Source organism: Scyliorhinus canicula, chromosome 4 (genome assembly GCF_902713615.1).
Source record: "Scyliorhinus canicula chromosome 4, sScyCan1.1, whole genome shotgun sequence".
Lineage (NCBI taxonomy): Eukaryota > Metazoa > Chordata > Chondrichthyes > Carcharhiniformes > Scyliorhinidae > Scyliorhinus > Scyliorhinus canicula.
Window position 1 is genome coordinate 62,306,400 of NC_052149.1, and position 16,517 is coordinate 62,322,916.

General features: G+C 45.0%; 1 protein-coding gene across 2 annotated transcripts in view; it reads right to left on the reverse strand.

The window, feature by feature from the left end:
- The window catches only part of hook1 (hook microtubule-tethering protein 1), a 105,390-nt gene that overhangs the window by 21,022 nt on the left and 67,851 nt on the right, over window positions 1-16,517 (reverse strand). For both annotated transcript variants that reach the window (XM_038794343.1, XM_038794344.1), the window contains exons 11-15: window positions 11,177-11,378; window positions 9,149-9,259; window positions 2,414-2,501; window positions 1,879-1,939; window positions 461-601 (exon numbers count right to left, since the gene is read on the reverse strand). In XM_038794343.1, the coding sequence (XP_038650271.1) occupies window positions 461-601; window positions 1,879-1,939; window positions 2,414-2,501; window positions 9,149-9,259; window positions 11,177-11,378 (603 nt within the window). The remainder of the gene's footprint in view (window positions 1-460; window positions 602-1,878; window positions 1,940-2,413; window positions 2,502-9,148; window positions 9,260-11,176; window positions 11,379-16,517) is intronic.

Consider the following 16,517-nt stretch of genomic DNA (forward strand, 5'->3'; position numbering starts at 1 on the left):
TTATCTGAACATCTGAAGGGCAATTCCGCAGCTCCAGGGGATCCTTCCCAAACGTCTCAACACTAAGCTTTGGCCCTGGAGACATTGGACCATTCTGCAATACTCATCGGGCTACCCAGGAAATACTAGGTTAAAACCTAGTCTAACCCCTGAATGACTACAAAACCGACTCCCCAATTACCCCACTGACCCCCACATAAACCCCCAACCACCCCTTATGAAACTTCCCTCCTAACCTGACCGGGCTACTCTCCTGATCTGATTAATCCCCCCAATCCGATTAACCCCCTCTCGTCCGATCACCTTGACGCAACCACGTTCCTGAGCCAACCTGACTAACAACACAGCCCCCCAACGAATGGCAGGATGTAAATCAGATTGGTTCCTGGCATTTAAAAATATTTCCTCAGAAATCAACAGATGAAGAACAGATCAAGTCATACCAAAAACATATTCATACCTATTTTCTGTCTCCAGTTCATTTTTTGTCCGATTCGCGTCGTCTAGCAGCTTCTGCAGGGCCAAAATACGTTCATTTTCTGATCCCTCATGATGCAATTGTAACATCTTGTTCTCATGTTGCAGTCGGATGAACTTTTCCCTGCACATACGAATGAATTGCAAAATCACTGTTTAAAGTGTCTGTCCCAACGTTATACCTGCAGTCAGGAGTGTTGTCTCTTCTTTGTGAAAGTTGGGTATTATTGCATAATAATTACCTAATTAGTTTTAAGCAATGTATATTAACAAAAAAAAACACAACAAAAAATATAATATACGCATTTAGAAAAGTATATTGCACAAAATAGTTTTCTGTTTATTTATTTATTGGTGTTGAAATATTCAAAATGTACATTTATTTTAAATATCGGGATAATATATTTCCATGGAACTGTCCTGATATCCTACTGAATATTAATGGAACCACTGGGAAAACACTGTAGATGCCTGGAAGCCACAGCATAATGCGATAATCTGTGGAATTCAGGATCAAGGAGTTTAGTACTGACATTGCCAGAAGTTAAAACTGCTTTTTCATTGAAACAACAATGTTAACAACATGGGCCGGGATTCTCCCCTACCCAGCGGGGTGGGGGGGGGGGGGGGGGGGGGGGGGGGGGGGGGTCCCCGGCATGATAGAGTGGCATGAACCACTCCGGCGTCGGGCCGCACCTTTAGGGGCCAAGCCCTCACATTGAGGGGATAGGCCTGCGCCCGAGTGGTTCCCGCTTGGACTTCCGCCGGCCAGCGAAGTCCCTTCGGCCCCAGCTGGCGTGGCGCCAAAGGCCGTTCCCAACGGCGGAAGTCCACGCATGTGCCGAAGCGTCAGCGGCTGCTGATGTCATCCCCGCGCATGCGCAGAGGCGGGGGTCACTTCCGCCACCGCCATGGTGAAGACTATGGCAAAGGCGGAAGGGAAAGAGTGCCCCCATGGCACAGGCCCACCCGCCGATCGGTGGGCCCCGATCGTGGGCCAGGCCACCGTGGGGGCAGCCCCCGGGGCCAGATCGCCCCGTGCACCCCCCCCAGGACCCCGGAGACCGCCCACGCCGCCTACTCCCGCCGGTCAGGTAGGTGGTTTGACCCACGCCGGCAGGAGAGGCTTGACAGCGGCGGGACTTAGGGCAATCGCGGGCCGGAGAATCGCCGGGGGAGGGGGGGGGGGGGGACACCGACCGGCGCAGAGCGATTCCCGCCCCCACCGAATTTCCAGTGCCGGAGAATATGGGACGCGGCGGGGGGCGGGATTGACGCCGGACCCCGGCGATTCTTCGACTCGGCGGGGGGGGTCGGAGAATCCCGCCCATGATCTCCAAATTGTAACATTAATTATAGGGACTTCAATTTTTGGAGTGTGTAGGAATGAAAGAATTATACCTATATTCCACAGGAAGAATTTCAGCTGCAAGATGGTCATGTGAATCCAGAGAAAATTTACCTGGAGAACAAAACTTTGAATTATTCACCATTTGCTACTGGAAATTAAGCGGTTTTAACATGACGATTCCACTTACATTCCCTTGATCCAGGGCACTATTTCACACCAAGTATACACCTAGTTCGCCAAATAGAAATAACTTGGAAAAGTGCTTTGTGTGAAAATCAGGTAATGGGTATTTTCACATTTATCAGTGGTGATTTTCATAGATTCAACGTTCTGGCAGAGTTACAACATTCCCATGGGGGAAGAGGAGGAAATAGTTTGGTCTTATTTGAAAATGAGAACCCTCCAAATGATGCAACACATAATAATGCTGTTATGACAAAGCAACAAAAGTTCTGTGAATAAATTTATATTTATGGATTTAAAGGCATCTTAACCAGCTCGAAGAAAAAAAAATGCACAATCATAATTGTTGGAAACCTACAAGGAGAACACAGAAAACAAACAATTAAACAAACTGAATCATACCTGATTGTAACAAGTGATCTTGTTGCACTTGTGTGCATTTGAGTTCCTCATTAGTTTCTTTCAGTGTATCGCGCTCTACTATCAGTCGCTGAAGGAAAAAAAATCAGTAAATAACAGAGACATGCAACTCCTCAAAAATGCTACTCGATACCTCTCAATAAATAAAGAGGAAAAATATTCTGAGTAAGGCAACGTTGCATATTTCATAAGTATCAAATCTCACGTAATTTACTAAACCAGCAGTTGAATGAAGAGGTTAGATTATAGAAATCAATCCAGTATATCTATTACTTGTGTGAATTTTGTTGAATGATTTTTAAACTCAGTGCTGGCCGGGTTTTGTTTTCCTTGTCACTGACAGGGGCTTTTAATGTGGACAATTGTCATTTCAATCTGCTTCACTGATCCAAGATGACAATTAAGCTGCTGTCATAACAATAGGAAGCTGTGACTGAGTGAGATCCACCTACAACTTCAGCAGCTAACCACAGACATAATGGGTGTGATCTAACTAAAAAGTTTCAAAGTGTCATTTCAGGCGAGTTTGGCTGAGAGTTTCACCCTGGCTCTTGTCGGCAAGTTCCCCACCGCTATCTAACCACACTTAGAATGCACTTAGTCACTGACTCGGGCCCTGGGGCGTTTCTCTCTGGGTTAGTCCACACTTCGAATTGTTTCCATCACTGGGGGGCTGAACTCACTGGCCATACTGGCTCCTCAGATATCAGGCCACCATTTTAGAAGAATGTCCAGATTTCCAAGTGAGCTTGAGGGTCCCCCACATCTCCCCCACCCATGAGCACCATCACCCCACACACACTCCCCAGTGAAGACACCCTACTATGGGGTCACTGAGGGCCCCCTTTTCAGACATTCCTACATCCCCTTTCAGGCCCCCCCCTTTCATGACTACCACCATTCACCCCCCCCCCCCCCAACCTTCCAGAGGCCCCTTCATACCAGCCCTTTATACACCCCCATCATCTTTCCTTTCATAACCCCCCCAGGTCCAGTCCACCTGGTCCACATGTGTGCCATTTGTGTACTAATGGTGCCTGGCTGGGATCTCCTTACCTATCTTGGAGGCAGATAGATGCCGGGGGCCGGTTAGATCTACCCACTTAATCGTGCGAGACTGGATCCCACGCATTGTGGGCGGGACCCAGATCATGACGCCTTGCTCAATCTTGTTAGACTTCATCAGATCTCATGTGGCGCAATGGATGTCAGGAATCCCGTGGGAGGTTTCCCCCGGCATTTACCGACTGTGTGCCACTCGATCTGGCTGGTAGATCATGCCAAAAGAGAAAATGCTGGAAAATCTCAGCAGTTATGGCAGCGTCTGTAGGGAGAAAAAAGAGCTAACGTTTCGAGTCCAGATGACCCTTTGTCAAAGGTAGATCATGCCTATTGTTTAAAGAAGACCTGTTTTCAGAAAATAGAAGAAAAGGCAATGATGAAAATGGCTGCCATGAGTCACCTGATGTCTGATGTTGTATGGTGACCACTTCTCTGGAAACCTTCCATACAAATTGTACTGCAGACCTGTTGCATGGCATTTCATACCTGATGGGTGTCACAGTCTACTCAAAACAGGATTTGCTTGAAAGGAAAGTGTTAGAAATGCAAAGTACAAGACTTTGATCCACTGTAGTTCTATCACGACAATGAGAACTGCCAGCCAGTCAGATACTCATTGTTTAAAATTCCCTGTGGAGGAGGATATAACCCCAACCCTAGTTGATTTCTATTTTAAAAAGTGCAAATGTTTCAGAGATTAAAAAAAGATCAAAAATTGGGATTACTTGTCTTGTGGTCATTGTTGCAGGCCATGTTAATTCAATTCCTTTCTGGGAATACACAGGTAGGATTTTTAAAAACTGGTCCTGCCAAGGAGGTCAATGCAGTCAACTGAAAACACTGCTGGAAGAGAACAGTAAAGTTCTCTCTTTATCTAAAGCTAAGAGAGTGCATCAACAAACTGCTGACCTGAACCAAGTCATCTCCAGAATCCTACAAAAAAACAACTAACTTCAAATGGCCACAATGTTCAACAATCCACACCTTAAAGACAAGCAGAGAACTTAATTGTATACTCTTTTAACTTTCTTTGGACTCTAACCTTGGAGGATATGTATGAGAGTGAGTGAATGTGTGTGTCAGAGAGAGAGAGAGAGAGAGTGGGCGGAATTCTCCGCTCCCACGATAAATCGGGAAGGCCGTCGTGAACTCGGCCAAGTTTCACGACGGCCTCGGAGGCCGCTCCTCTCACCTTATTCACCCCCACCCGGGAGGCTAGGAGCGGCGCTCCGTAACTCTCGGCCGCCGGGCCTTGGCGCTTCCGGCAAGGCGGCGCGCCGAGAATGATGTGATGGCGGCGCCTATGTGATGTCAGCCGCGCATGCGCAGGTTGGCCAGCTCCAACCCGCGCATGCGCGGCTGATGTCACGGCGGCTGACGGCTCCAACCCGCGCATGCGCGGTTGCCGTCTTCCCCTCTGCTGCCCCGCAAGACGTGGTGGCTTGATCTTGCGGGGCGGCGGAGGGGAAAGAGTGCGTCCCTTTGAGACGCCAGCCTGATGATCGGTGGGCACCGATCGCGGGCCAGTCACCTCCCGAGCACGGCCGTGGCGCTCACTCCCCTCTACGTCCCCCACAAGCTTCAAACGGCACTTTGGCGCCCATGTGCATGACGGCAGCGACCAGGTGTGGTTGCCGCCATCGTGAACCGGTCGGGAACGGCAGGCCGCTCGGCCCATCCGGGCCGGAGAATCGCCGGTCGCCGTGAAAAACTGCGAGCGCCGATTCTTCAGAGCGGGATTGGGAGAATCGAGGGGGGCGCCAGGGGGGTGTGTTGTGAGTCGCCCGGCCCTCCCACAATTTTCCCACCCGGCGTGGGGAGCAGAGAATTCCGCCCAGTGGGTGTGTGTGAGACTGTGAGAGTGCGTGTGTGTGTTTGAATGGGTGTGCAAGAGTGTGCACATGAAAGAGTGCCAAGTCCTGAAAGACGTGCTGTTAAATAATTTGGACATTCTGAATTCTCCCTCCGTGTACCCGAACAGGCCCCGGAATGTAGCAACTAGGGGATTTTCACAGTAACTTCATCGCAGTGTTAATGTAAGCCTACTAATGACAATAAAGATTATTATTATATTATATAAAGATTTAGATTTATTGTCATGTGTGCTGAGGTACAGTGAAAAGTATGGTCTGTGTACAGTCCAGGCAGATCATTCCGTACATGAAAAACATAGGACATACGATAAATACACAATGTAAATACATAGACATAGACATCGGATGAAGCATACGAAGTGTAGTACTACTCAGTAGAGAAGGTGTGTGGAGAGATCAACTCAGTCCACAAGAGGGCCATTCACGAGTCTGGTAAAAGCGGTGAAGAAGCTGTTTTGAATCTGTTCGTGCGTGTTCTTAGATTTTTGTATCTTCTGCCTGATGGAAGAGATTGGAAGAGAGAATAACCTGGATGGGAGGGGCCTTTGATAATGCTGACCGCTTTCCCAAGTCAGGGGGAGCTGTAGACAGAGTCAATGTATGGGAGGCGGATTCCCGTGATGGACTGGGCTGTGTTCACGACTCGCTGTAGTTTCTTATGGTCTTGGGCCGAGCAGGTGCCATATCAGGCTGTGATGCAGCCAGATAGGATGCTTTCTATGGTGCATCTGTAAAAATTGGTAGGAGTTAATGTCAACATGCTGAATTTCCTTAGTTTTCTGAGGATGTATAGGTGCTGTTATGCTTTCTTGGTCGTAGCGTTGACATGGATGGACGAGGACAGATTGTCGGTGGTGTGTACGTCCAGGAATTTGAAGCTGTCAACCATCTCCACTTTGAGAGTCTGTGAGAGCATGTGTGCGTATGAGGGTGTGTACGCACTTACGAGTTCATGTGTAATTGGATCTTCATTATTTTTTCTCAGCTTTAGTAACTAACAAACCTACTCTTTATTTGACTCAGTAAATCCAACTTGATTTGTTCCTTATTAACAAATACATATATTAGGATTTGAAAAGGCACTTAAGGGGAAAATAAACTGTAAAAATCTTTGTTGTAACCAACCAAGGTGAGTGAGTAGGAGGGGAGTCAGCTCACTCCTCCTCACTAGGTTGTAACACTTGAGAATTTAAAATTATGCCTACATCATTGGGAAAGTTTGACGTTGACATCTAGGAAATTGTATGACAAATATGAAATGTAAATCCAATTAAGATTATGGTAAGTGTGTGAAGTCTCAAGTTATGTCAAATCATCTAAGCTCCTTAAAAAAAGTTAGGATTAAAATGACTAGAAATGGTTAATTATGGACAATGATTTTTTTTCGTGTGTAAATTATATTTTCTTCCCCAAGGGAGAAATATCTTTAAATCGATGCTAGATGATTTTTTTGGCGTTGCTCTTTCAGCTTCCTCTGCAATTTCCCTTTGAACCCATAACTCAAAATAAGTTTAAAGTTTTAACAAGATTTCTTGCCAACTACACAACAAAAATCACTATTCAATAGACAATTGGGCAGGAAAAATCATTTAAGTCAATATTCAGGCTTATGTTCCATTACACACCTCAATAGCGCTGGATTCTGGTCAGCTGAGAACTATTATAAAATACACAATCAATTTCACTGCTTTCTATTGAAGCTGCATTCTAATACAAACATGGTGAAGTACAAAACATGAGCATGTATAAAGTCTTAATCAAGTATAGTAATAAGGAACAAAAAGATGAGCTTATTTGAGTTTAAACGCACTGGAATTGTCTTTAGAAAGTGGCAGATGTTAAAATCCTCAATGACTCACGATTGTGGCATATTGTTTTTACTATTGCCTGAACACAATACAGACGAATATCACAGCAACAATGCTAAAACAGTGATTAACCCTCCTACATTCAAGTCTAAATCATTTATCTCAATCCAAGTGTAGTATAGAATGTGCAAGAGGGAACTTAAAAAGGAAATTAGGAGAGCAAAAAGTGGACATGAAAGGATACTTGTAGGTAAAATAAAGGAAAATCGTAAGTTGTTTTTCAGGTACATTAAGAGTAGAAGGATAAAAGCAAATTACTGCAGATGCTGGAATTTGAAACGAAAACAGAAAATACTGGACAATTCTAGCAGGTCTGACAGCATCTGTGGAGAGAGAAGGGAGCTAACGTTTCGAGTCTGGATGACTCTTTGACAAAGTAAATCAACTGGACTTTTATAAAAATTCAACATATGTCCTTTTTTTCTGGTGCCAAAGGACAAATTACAAAATTAATTCTCTATAATTTCCCAATTTGATACCCAAACCCATGACTCCCGAGCTGCGGATCTGATAAGTTAGTTACTCAATTCTACCATGTAGAATTTCTACAGTTGGTCCTCAAAGTTCACGGATCACGAGTTGCCAGACTAAACAGGTGATTCCAGATCCACAACAATTTGTGTGTCCCCACTAGGGGGAAGCATTAAATTAAAGGGGCAGTACTCCCTCCAGGTTCCCACATCCTCTGACCACAGAGCACTTTTACACTGGACCGGGCAGACCACCCTTTCCCCAATTCAGGCCCTTAAGTAGCCCACCCAGCATTAATTATTCATGCCCTCCCCCACCCCACTGAACCCCTCAGGCCTTCCCCGTGGGCAGCACGGTAGTAGTGGGTAGCACCGTTGCTTCACAGCTCCAGGGTCCCAGGTTCGATTCCCGACTTGGGTCACTGTGCGGAGTTTGCACGGGTTTCCAACTGGGCGCTCCGGTTTCCTCCCACGAGTCCCAAAAGATGTGTTTGTTAGATGAATTGGACATTCTGAATTCTCCCTCTGTATGCCTGAACAGGTGCCGGAATGTGGCGACTAGGGGCTTTTCACAGTAACTTCATTGCAGTTTTAATGTATGCCTACTTGTGAGAATAAATATTATTATATTATTATACTGTAGTATCTTGAAAGACTGGCGACCACCAAGTAGATCAACAATTATTGGTTGTGCCGAACTGAGGTAATATTAAAAGATCTGTACAGGTTGAGCATCCCTTGTCCGAAATTCCAAAACCCGAAAAGCTCCGAACCTGCACATTTGTTTTGAGCGCCGGCATGATGCCACGAGAAGGTGGAGAAGGTTCTCGGGTGATGCACAGGTCCCAATCCACTGTCATGTTGGAAAGCATCAACTAGATGATTTGTGCAGTAGCATGGCCCCTTTAAGAGGGCAAGTCTTGCGGCCCCTTTGAGGGGGCGGCCCCTGCTGCCCATGTGCCTGACTCAGGCCATTTTAGAAATTCTTGTGTTTCTTTTTAAGATATTGTTTATGAATGTGTCAGAACGACAACATAAAGGTGACATTGATGAATGCCTGGAACAAGAAATTAGCTTTCATAGGAACAGGAACAGGCCATTTCGCCCCCTCAAACATCATATTCCGAAATCTGAAAAATTCCGAAATCCGATACACATTCGACCCCAAGCATTTCGAGTAAGGGATGCTCAAAGTGTACTGTATTTAATAGTCAATAAAGCTAGGAAACTCGGCCAAATTGTATTTGCTTCCTCAGTTTAGTGATGGTAAGTTAAGGTGGTAGTTGACAGGTTTTTAGGAAAATATACACAGTGAAAACCATGTCATGATAAATGCCTTGGAGTGATATGACAGTTTAAAACATTTCAGCTATCAAAATACTCAGATTTGAAGGACTAAGAAATTAGGTCATGTATTTCTATTGGAATACCAAGAGCACTTGCCTCTTTTTCCTTCAGTAATGTTTCATGCTTTTCTTCAATCTGTTTCAATTCAAAAGCCAGTTTGTCTGCTCTTCTTACTTCCTCAGACAATGAGTTGTGAAGTTCCTGAACCTTTTAATGACAATAAAGCAGCCAGTGCTACAAAAGGTCATTGGATCAAATTACACTGCTGTAGTAATTATGCAAAATGTAACTTTTTCGCTGGCTCATTCGGTACACACACCACCCGGCATGGCACTTTGGTCAAGTCAAACAAACTGAGAGAAATTCTCAGGATCAATCCCTGACATACTCCGAGTAAGATGTTCACAACTGGAGCAACAGTGGTATGGCATATGTATCTATTGTGCTGCCTATGTCCCAAGAACGAATTTTTAAAAAGTATGCAGTAGGCATTACAGAAATATAGCAAAAAAAGGATATACAACTGGCCGCCCTGGAGTTCGGCTGGTTAACATAGAGCATAGAACAGTACAGCACAGAACAGGCCCTTCGGCCCTCGATGTTGTGCCGAGCAATGATCACCCTACTCAAACCCACATATCCACCCTATACCTGTAACCCAACAACCCCCCCCCCCCCCCCAACCTTACTTTTAAGGACACTACGGGCAATTTATCATGGCCAATCCACCTAACCCGCACATCTTTGGACTGTGGGAGGAAACCGGAGCACCCGGAGGAAACCCACGCACACACGGGGAGGACGTGCAGACTCCGCACAGACAGTGACCCAGCCGGGAACCGAACCTGGGACCCTGGAGCTGTGAAGCATTTATGCTAACCACCATGCTACCGTGCTGCCCCGTTAAGCCAGACCTCAACCAGTATACGGTTGAGTTATGAAGGGGGTGGTCGAATACAGGTTCTGACCACTCCACACCTCAGCCAAGAGAAGGCTGTGTTGGGTTCGAACATGTTTAGATGAAATGCGGAAAGGGAGGGGAAGTGTCACGGATGGTGACTGTGTGATAGAATGAGCGCAGACTTTTGGCGTGCGATAATAACAGAAACTATATTTGATCCCCCAGGACGCTCAGGATGTCACACAGCAGATGCAGAAGGCACAGCCAGAACTTGTTGGGATGATCCCTGGGATCGGGGCTGACCCCACCTGGCTGTTATGCTGATCCTGTTTACCTTGATCTACCTCATCATCCTCACGTAGGTGGACAGCAGAGATCACGGAACGCGAGGACATGGGACTCATGTTTACTGCATGGGCCACTTTAATCCAGCCAGACCAACGATCCCCAGGGACTAATACTTGTTTTGCACCAAGTATCCAGGTGTTTTGTATATGACCTTTGTAGAACTGTAAATTCTGAAGGCCAGCCTGTTTATATTGATCTGCACTACTGTCTGTATGTTCTGCAATTTGTACCGGACAGTATTCCTCCACTTCTGCATCAAGATTTCGATATTGTCCCACCTCTGCATTAGACCTCCAATTTTATCTTACAGTACAGACACTTCCATTTCTCTGACCATATTAGGTCCGTTATGGAATGTATATTTATATTTGTCTTATTATCAAGAGCAATTATGGATAGGTAAAAAATGCTGACCTTGCCAGCAAAATTACACTTCAGGAATGAATAAATGTTAAAAACTGCATCATTTTAGCTTTCATGACGTTCGGGGAAGTACAATAGAATATTTCTACATTTTTCCTTTTACAGTATTTCTAGAAAGCCGCAAAAAAATCGGTTTGTTACAATTTTGAACAGTCCCAGCATTTGGTATTAAATTTAATTTCTGTTCATGTCTCTAATTATCTGGATGACTTTTCATAAATCTAGGTCAGAGATGCTGATGCAATGGACTTACTCAACACAGACCATAAATCAATTGTGAGATCTTCTAGACTTTATGACTTTGTATTGCATTGAACAATGCATTTACTGATTGGACTATCCAGGAAAATATTTCATTTTACGTTTAAATTATTTAAATTATAGAACAAATAATGATTTGCCATGAAACTCCACACTCCATTCAGTTAAGAGGATTTGCGGTCAATGCTTACTTGTCTTTTGTATGTCTCCAGCTGAGCACGTGCAGCATTAGCTTTTCGTAGTTCTTCCTCCAGGCTGACTGTATTCTGCATATGCAACACGTTTTTGTCCTCCAACAATTTCACCTGCCGCCTCAAGTCATTCAGGTCTTCGAGTTTTTTTTTGTATGTCTCCACTGATGCCTCTAATTTGATTACCTTATCTGAATAAATCCTGTAAAAACAACGGTCAGAATACATTAAAGTTTCCTTGGCCTCAAAAACACTGCACCCAGCCTTGAAGCCTGTTCAGCTTAAAAACTAAAAGGCGCCATTCTTTTTTTTTTTAATTTAGATTAGCCAATTATTTTTTCTAATTAAGGGGCAATTCAGTGTGGCCAATCCACCTACTCTGCACATTTTTGGGATGTGGGGGCGAAACCCATGCAGACACGGGGAGAATGTGCAAACTCCACACGGACAGTGACCCAGAGCCGGGATCGAACCTGGGACCTCAGCGCCGTGAGGCGGTTGTGCTAACCACTAGGCCACCGTGCTGCCCTAAAAGGCGCCATTCTGATTCAGTTTAACTACACTCTGAATAGAAAGTTGTTGTGTTTGGCTTTCGATGTCTTGCAAAGGAATCCACCAAACATCTTGACTTGTCCAAAGCAGGATCTTTATTGAATCACACGTGGTAAGATAGCGATCTGTTACAAAGCAAGTTATCATTGAATTACTTTGTACTCCTCTGGAACTACACCGAGCACGATGGTTCACCTGTATGTTTTACAACCATCTCCTACAACCATCTGGTGAAGGTCGGATGTGCTCCCACTTATATTGGAGTATCGTGCCACATGACCACCATCTTGAGACCACATGGTGTGTCTGCACGACCACTGGTTGGAAGTTGCACACCATCTATCTATGATATTGCTTACAGGCATATCACACAAAAGTCTCCATGAGATGATACATAATATGCACAATGTTGCTTCGATATGCATAACATAGAAGGATTCAATAAGATTTTTTTTTTAAACTTTAATATTGTTAAAACCGAACTCCAACTGAACACTTCACTCAATATCTCGCTCTGAAATGAACCGCAGTTAAACTCGGTATACAAGGCCAACAGGAGCCATTTCATTCAGAAATGAACTTCAAACAAATTACCAAAAAGCCAAGATAAGAGTGAAGAAAAGGAAAGCATCCAAAGGCCTGAGGAAGAATGATAATCATAAAGAGCCGACTGGAATTACTAGCACACACCTTCTTCCTGGATATTCCAGAATCGCATTGATATTGAAACAGCAGAATTATATAGATTTGTAAATTAAGTTAAAATCATAAATGAAAGAGGAACTCACAGACCATAAATCAATTGCCAAGTTTGTGGATGACGCAAAAATAGGTGGTAATGCATATGGTGAGGATGTTACAAAGAGTCTACAGATAGGCATAGACAGATGGTATATCCTGTAGGAAAATGTCAAGTTATGAATTTTGGTAGGAGAATAAAGGAAATGGATATTACTTAAATGGAGAAAGAATGCAGAAAGCTGCAGCACAGAGGGATTTTGGGGTCCTTTTGTATAAAATCACAAAAAAGGTAGAATACAAGTTCAGCAGGTAATAGCAAAGGCTAATGGAATGTTCACCTTTTTTCAAAGGGATTGAAATATAAAAAGAGGAAAGTCCTGCAAAAACTATACAAAGCACAAGTTAGACCATACCTGGAATACTTGTGAAAAATGTTGGTCCTCTTATCTAAGAAAAGATATACTAGCATTGGAAGCAGTCCAGAGAAGGTTCACTGGGTTGATCCCAGATATGGAGGGATTTTCTTGAGGAAAAGTTGTATATGTTGGGCCTGCACTAATTGGAGTTTAAAAGAATGAGAGATAACCATATTGAGACATAGGAATCTCAAGGGGCTTGACAGGGTTGATGCTAAGAGGATGTCTCCCAATATTCCCATAACAAGCATGTTTAGCTGCGTGTTTACGGCGCTCACAGTACCAAGAAACACATGTTTATTCAGCACAACACCCCAGCCTCCCACCCGCAACACCCCTCAACACCCACACAGGGCATACCCAGCCTGATCACACACACACATAAAATGCCAGCTTAGCACCTTGGAGTGCCAACCAAGTACCCTGGCAGTGCCTATGCCAGCTGGAAATACCACTTGGGCACCTTGGCAGTACCAGGCTGACACTACCAGGGTGCCCAGTTGGCACAAGCAGTGCCAGGGCACCACCCTGCCCAAAGAGCATGCAGCTGGGGCCTCCAATCCCCTGTGGGGACTGTTTGTGGGGACCAGGACCAATTTATTTTTTTCAAAAAATATACTTTATTCATAAAATCTCTAATAAACATTACAGATCATTTCAAATTGTCTTGACTGTACATTTCCATCAAAGTTACACATTCACTCGTCTTTCTTCCATTCAATTGGGATAACATTACACACATATCCTTCTTTATGTTACAGTTCTTTCTTAAATATTTACATTGTCATGTTTCTTTTATACATTGGAGTATTGAAGACCCGGACCGAGGGGTTTTACACTGTTACCCACCCCTTGGTGTATATTCGCTGGTGAGACCTTACACAGTGGTCTTTCCCCATTGCGCCTTGGCGACAGCTGCCCCAAGCTTGAGTGCGTCCCTCAGCACGTAGTCCTGGACCTTGGAATGTGCCAGTCTGCAACACTCGGTTGAGGACAATTCTTTGCACTGGAAGATCAGCAAGTTTCGGGCAGATCAAAGAGCGTCTTTCACCGAGTTGATGACCTTCCAGCAGCAGTTGATGTTTGTCTCGGTGTGTATCCCTGGAAACAGTCCGCAGAGCACAGAGTCCTGTATCACAGAGCTGCTCGGGATGAACCTTGACAAATACCACTGCAACTCTCTCCAGACCTTCTTTGAAAAGGCACATTCCACAAGGAGGTGGGTGACCGTCTCATTTCCCCCACAGTCACTCTGAGGGCAGCGTGCAACGGTGCTGAGCCTTCGGGTGTACATGAAAACTCTGACAGGGAGGGTCCTTCTCACCACCAGCCAAGCTAGGTCTTGGTCCTTGTTTGTAAGTTCTGGTGATGAGGCGTTCTGCCAGATGACTCTGACAGTCTGCTCAGGGAACCATCCAACGTCCTCCATAGTCTCCTTTTCCATAAGACCATAAGACATAGGAGTGGAAGTAAGGCCATTCGGCCCATCGAGTCCACTCCACCATTCAATCATGGCTGATGGGCATTTCAACTCCACCTACCAGCATTCTCCCCGTAGCCCTTAATTCCTCGCGACATCAAGAATTTATCTATCTCTGCCTTGAAGCCATTTAGCGTCCCGGCCTCCACTGCACTCCGCGGCAATGAATTCCACAGGCCCACCACTCTCTGGCTGAAGAAATGTCTCCGCATTTCTGTTCTGAATTTACCCCCTCTAATTCTAAGGCTGTGCCCACGGGTCCTCGTCTCCTCGCCTAACGGAAACAGTTTCTTTGCGTCCACCCTTTCTAAGCCATGTATTATCTTGTAAGTTTCTATTAGATCTCCCCTTAACCTTCTAAACTCCAATGAATACAATCCCAGGATCCTCAGCCGTTCATCATATGTTAGACCCGCCATTCCAGGGATCATCCGTGTGAATCTCCGCTGGACACGCTCCAGTGCCAGTATGTCCTTCCTGAGATGTGGGGCCCAAAACTGGACACAGTACTCCAAATGGGGCCTAACCAGAGCCTTATAAAGGCTCAGTAGCACATTGCTGCTTTTATATTCCAACCCTCTTGAGATAAATGACAACATTGCATTCGCTTTCTTAATCACAGATTTAACCTGCATGTTTACCTTTAGGGAATCCTCGACTAGCACTCCCAGATCCCTTTGTACTTTGGCATTATGAATTTTCTCACCGTTTAGAAAGTAGTCTATGCTTGGATTCTTTTTTCCAAAGTGCAAGACCTCACATTTTCTCACGTTGAATTGCATCAGCCATTTCCTGCACCACTCTCCCAAACTGTCTAGATCCTTCTGCAGCCTCCCCACTTCCTCAGCACTACCTGCCTGACCACCTAGCTTCGTATCATCGGCAAACTTCGCTAGAATGCCCCCAGTCCCTTCATCCAGATCATTAATATATATGGTGAACAGCTGTGGCCCCAACACTGAACCCTGTGGGACACCGCTGGTCACCGGCTGCCATTCCGAAAAAGAACCTTTTATCCCAACTCTCTGCCTTCTGTCAGACAGCCAATCCTCAACCCATGCCAGTAGCTCACCTCGAACACCATGGGCCCTCACCTTACTCAGCAGCCTCCTGTGTGGCACCTTATCAAAGGCCTTTTGGAAATCCAGATAGACCACATCCACTGGGTTTCCCTGGTCTAACCTACTTGTCACCTCCTCAAAGAATTCTAACAGGTTCGTCAGGCACGACCTCCCCTTACTAAATCCATGTTGACTTGTTCTAATCCGACCCTGCTCTTCCAAGAATTTAGAAATCTCATCCTTAACGATCGATTCTAGAATTTTACCAACAACCGAGGTTAGGCTAATTGGCCTATAATTTTCCATCTTTTGTCTTGATCCTTTCTTGAACAAGGGGGTTACAACAGCGATCTTCCAATCGTCCGGGACTTTCCCTGACTCCAGTGATTTTTGAAAGATCTCAACCAACGCTTCCGCTATTTCTTCAGCCACCTCTCTCAGAACTCTAGGGTGTAGCCCATCGGGGCCGGGAGATTTGTCAATTTTAAGACCTTTTAGCTTTTTTAGCACCATCTCTTTTGTAATGGCAACCATACTCAACTCAGCCCCCTGACCCTCTATAATTTTTGGGATATTACTCATGTCTTCCACTGTGAAGACAGACGCAAAGTACTTATTAAGTTCTCCAGCCATTTCCTCGTCTCCCATCACTAGCCTTCCGGAATCAGTTTGAATTGGCCCAATGTCTACTTTGGCCTGTCGTTTGTTTCTTATGTATTGAAAGAAACTTTTACTATCATTTCTTATATTACTGGCTAGCCTGCCTTCATATTTGATCCTCTCCTTCCTTATTTGTCTCTTTGTTAACCTCTGTTTGTTTTGTAGCCTTCCCAATCTTCTGATTTCCCAGTGCTTTTGGCCACTTTATAGGATCTCTCTTTTTCTTTGATACATTTCCTGACCTCCTTTGTCAGCCATGGCTGTCTAATCCCTCCCCGGATAATCTTTCTTTTCTTGGGGATGAACTTCTGTACAGTGTCCTCAATAATGCATACAAACTCCTGCCATTTTTGCTCTGCTGTCTTCCCCACTAGGGTCTGCTTCCAGTCGATTTTCGCCAGTTCCTCTCTCATGCCCTCGTAATTACCTTT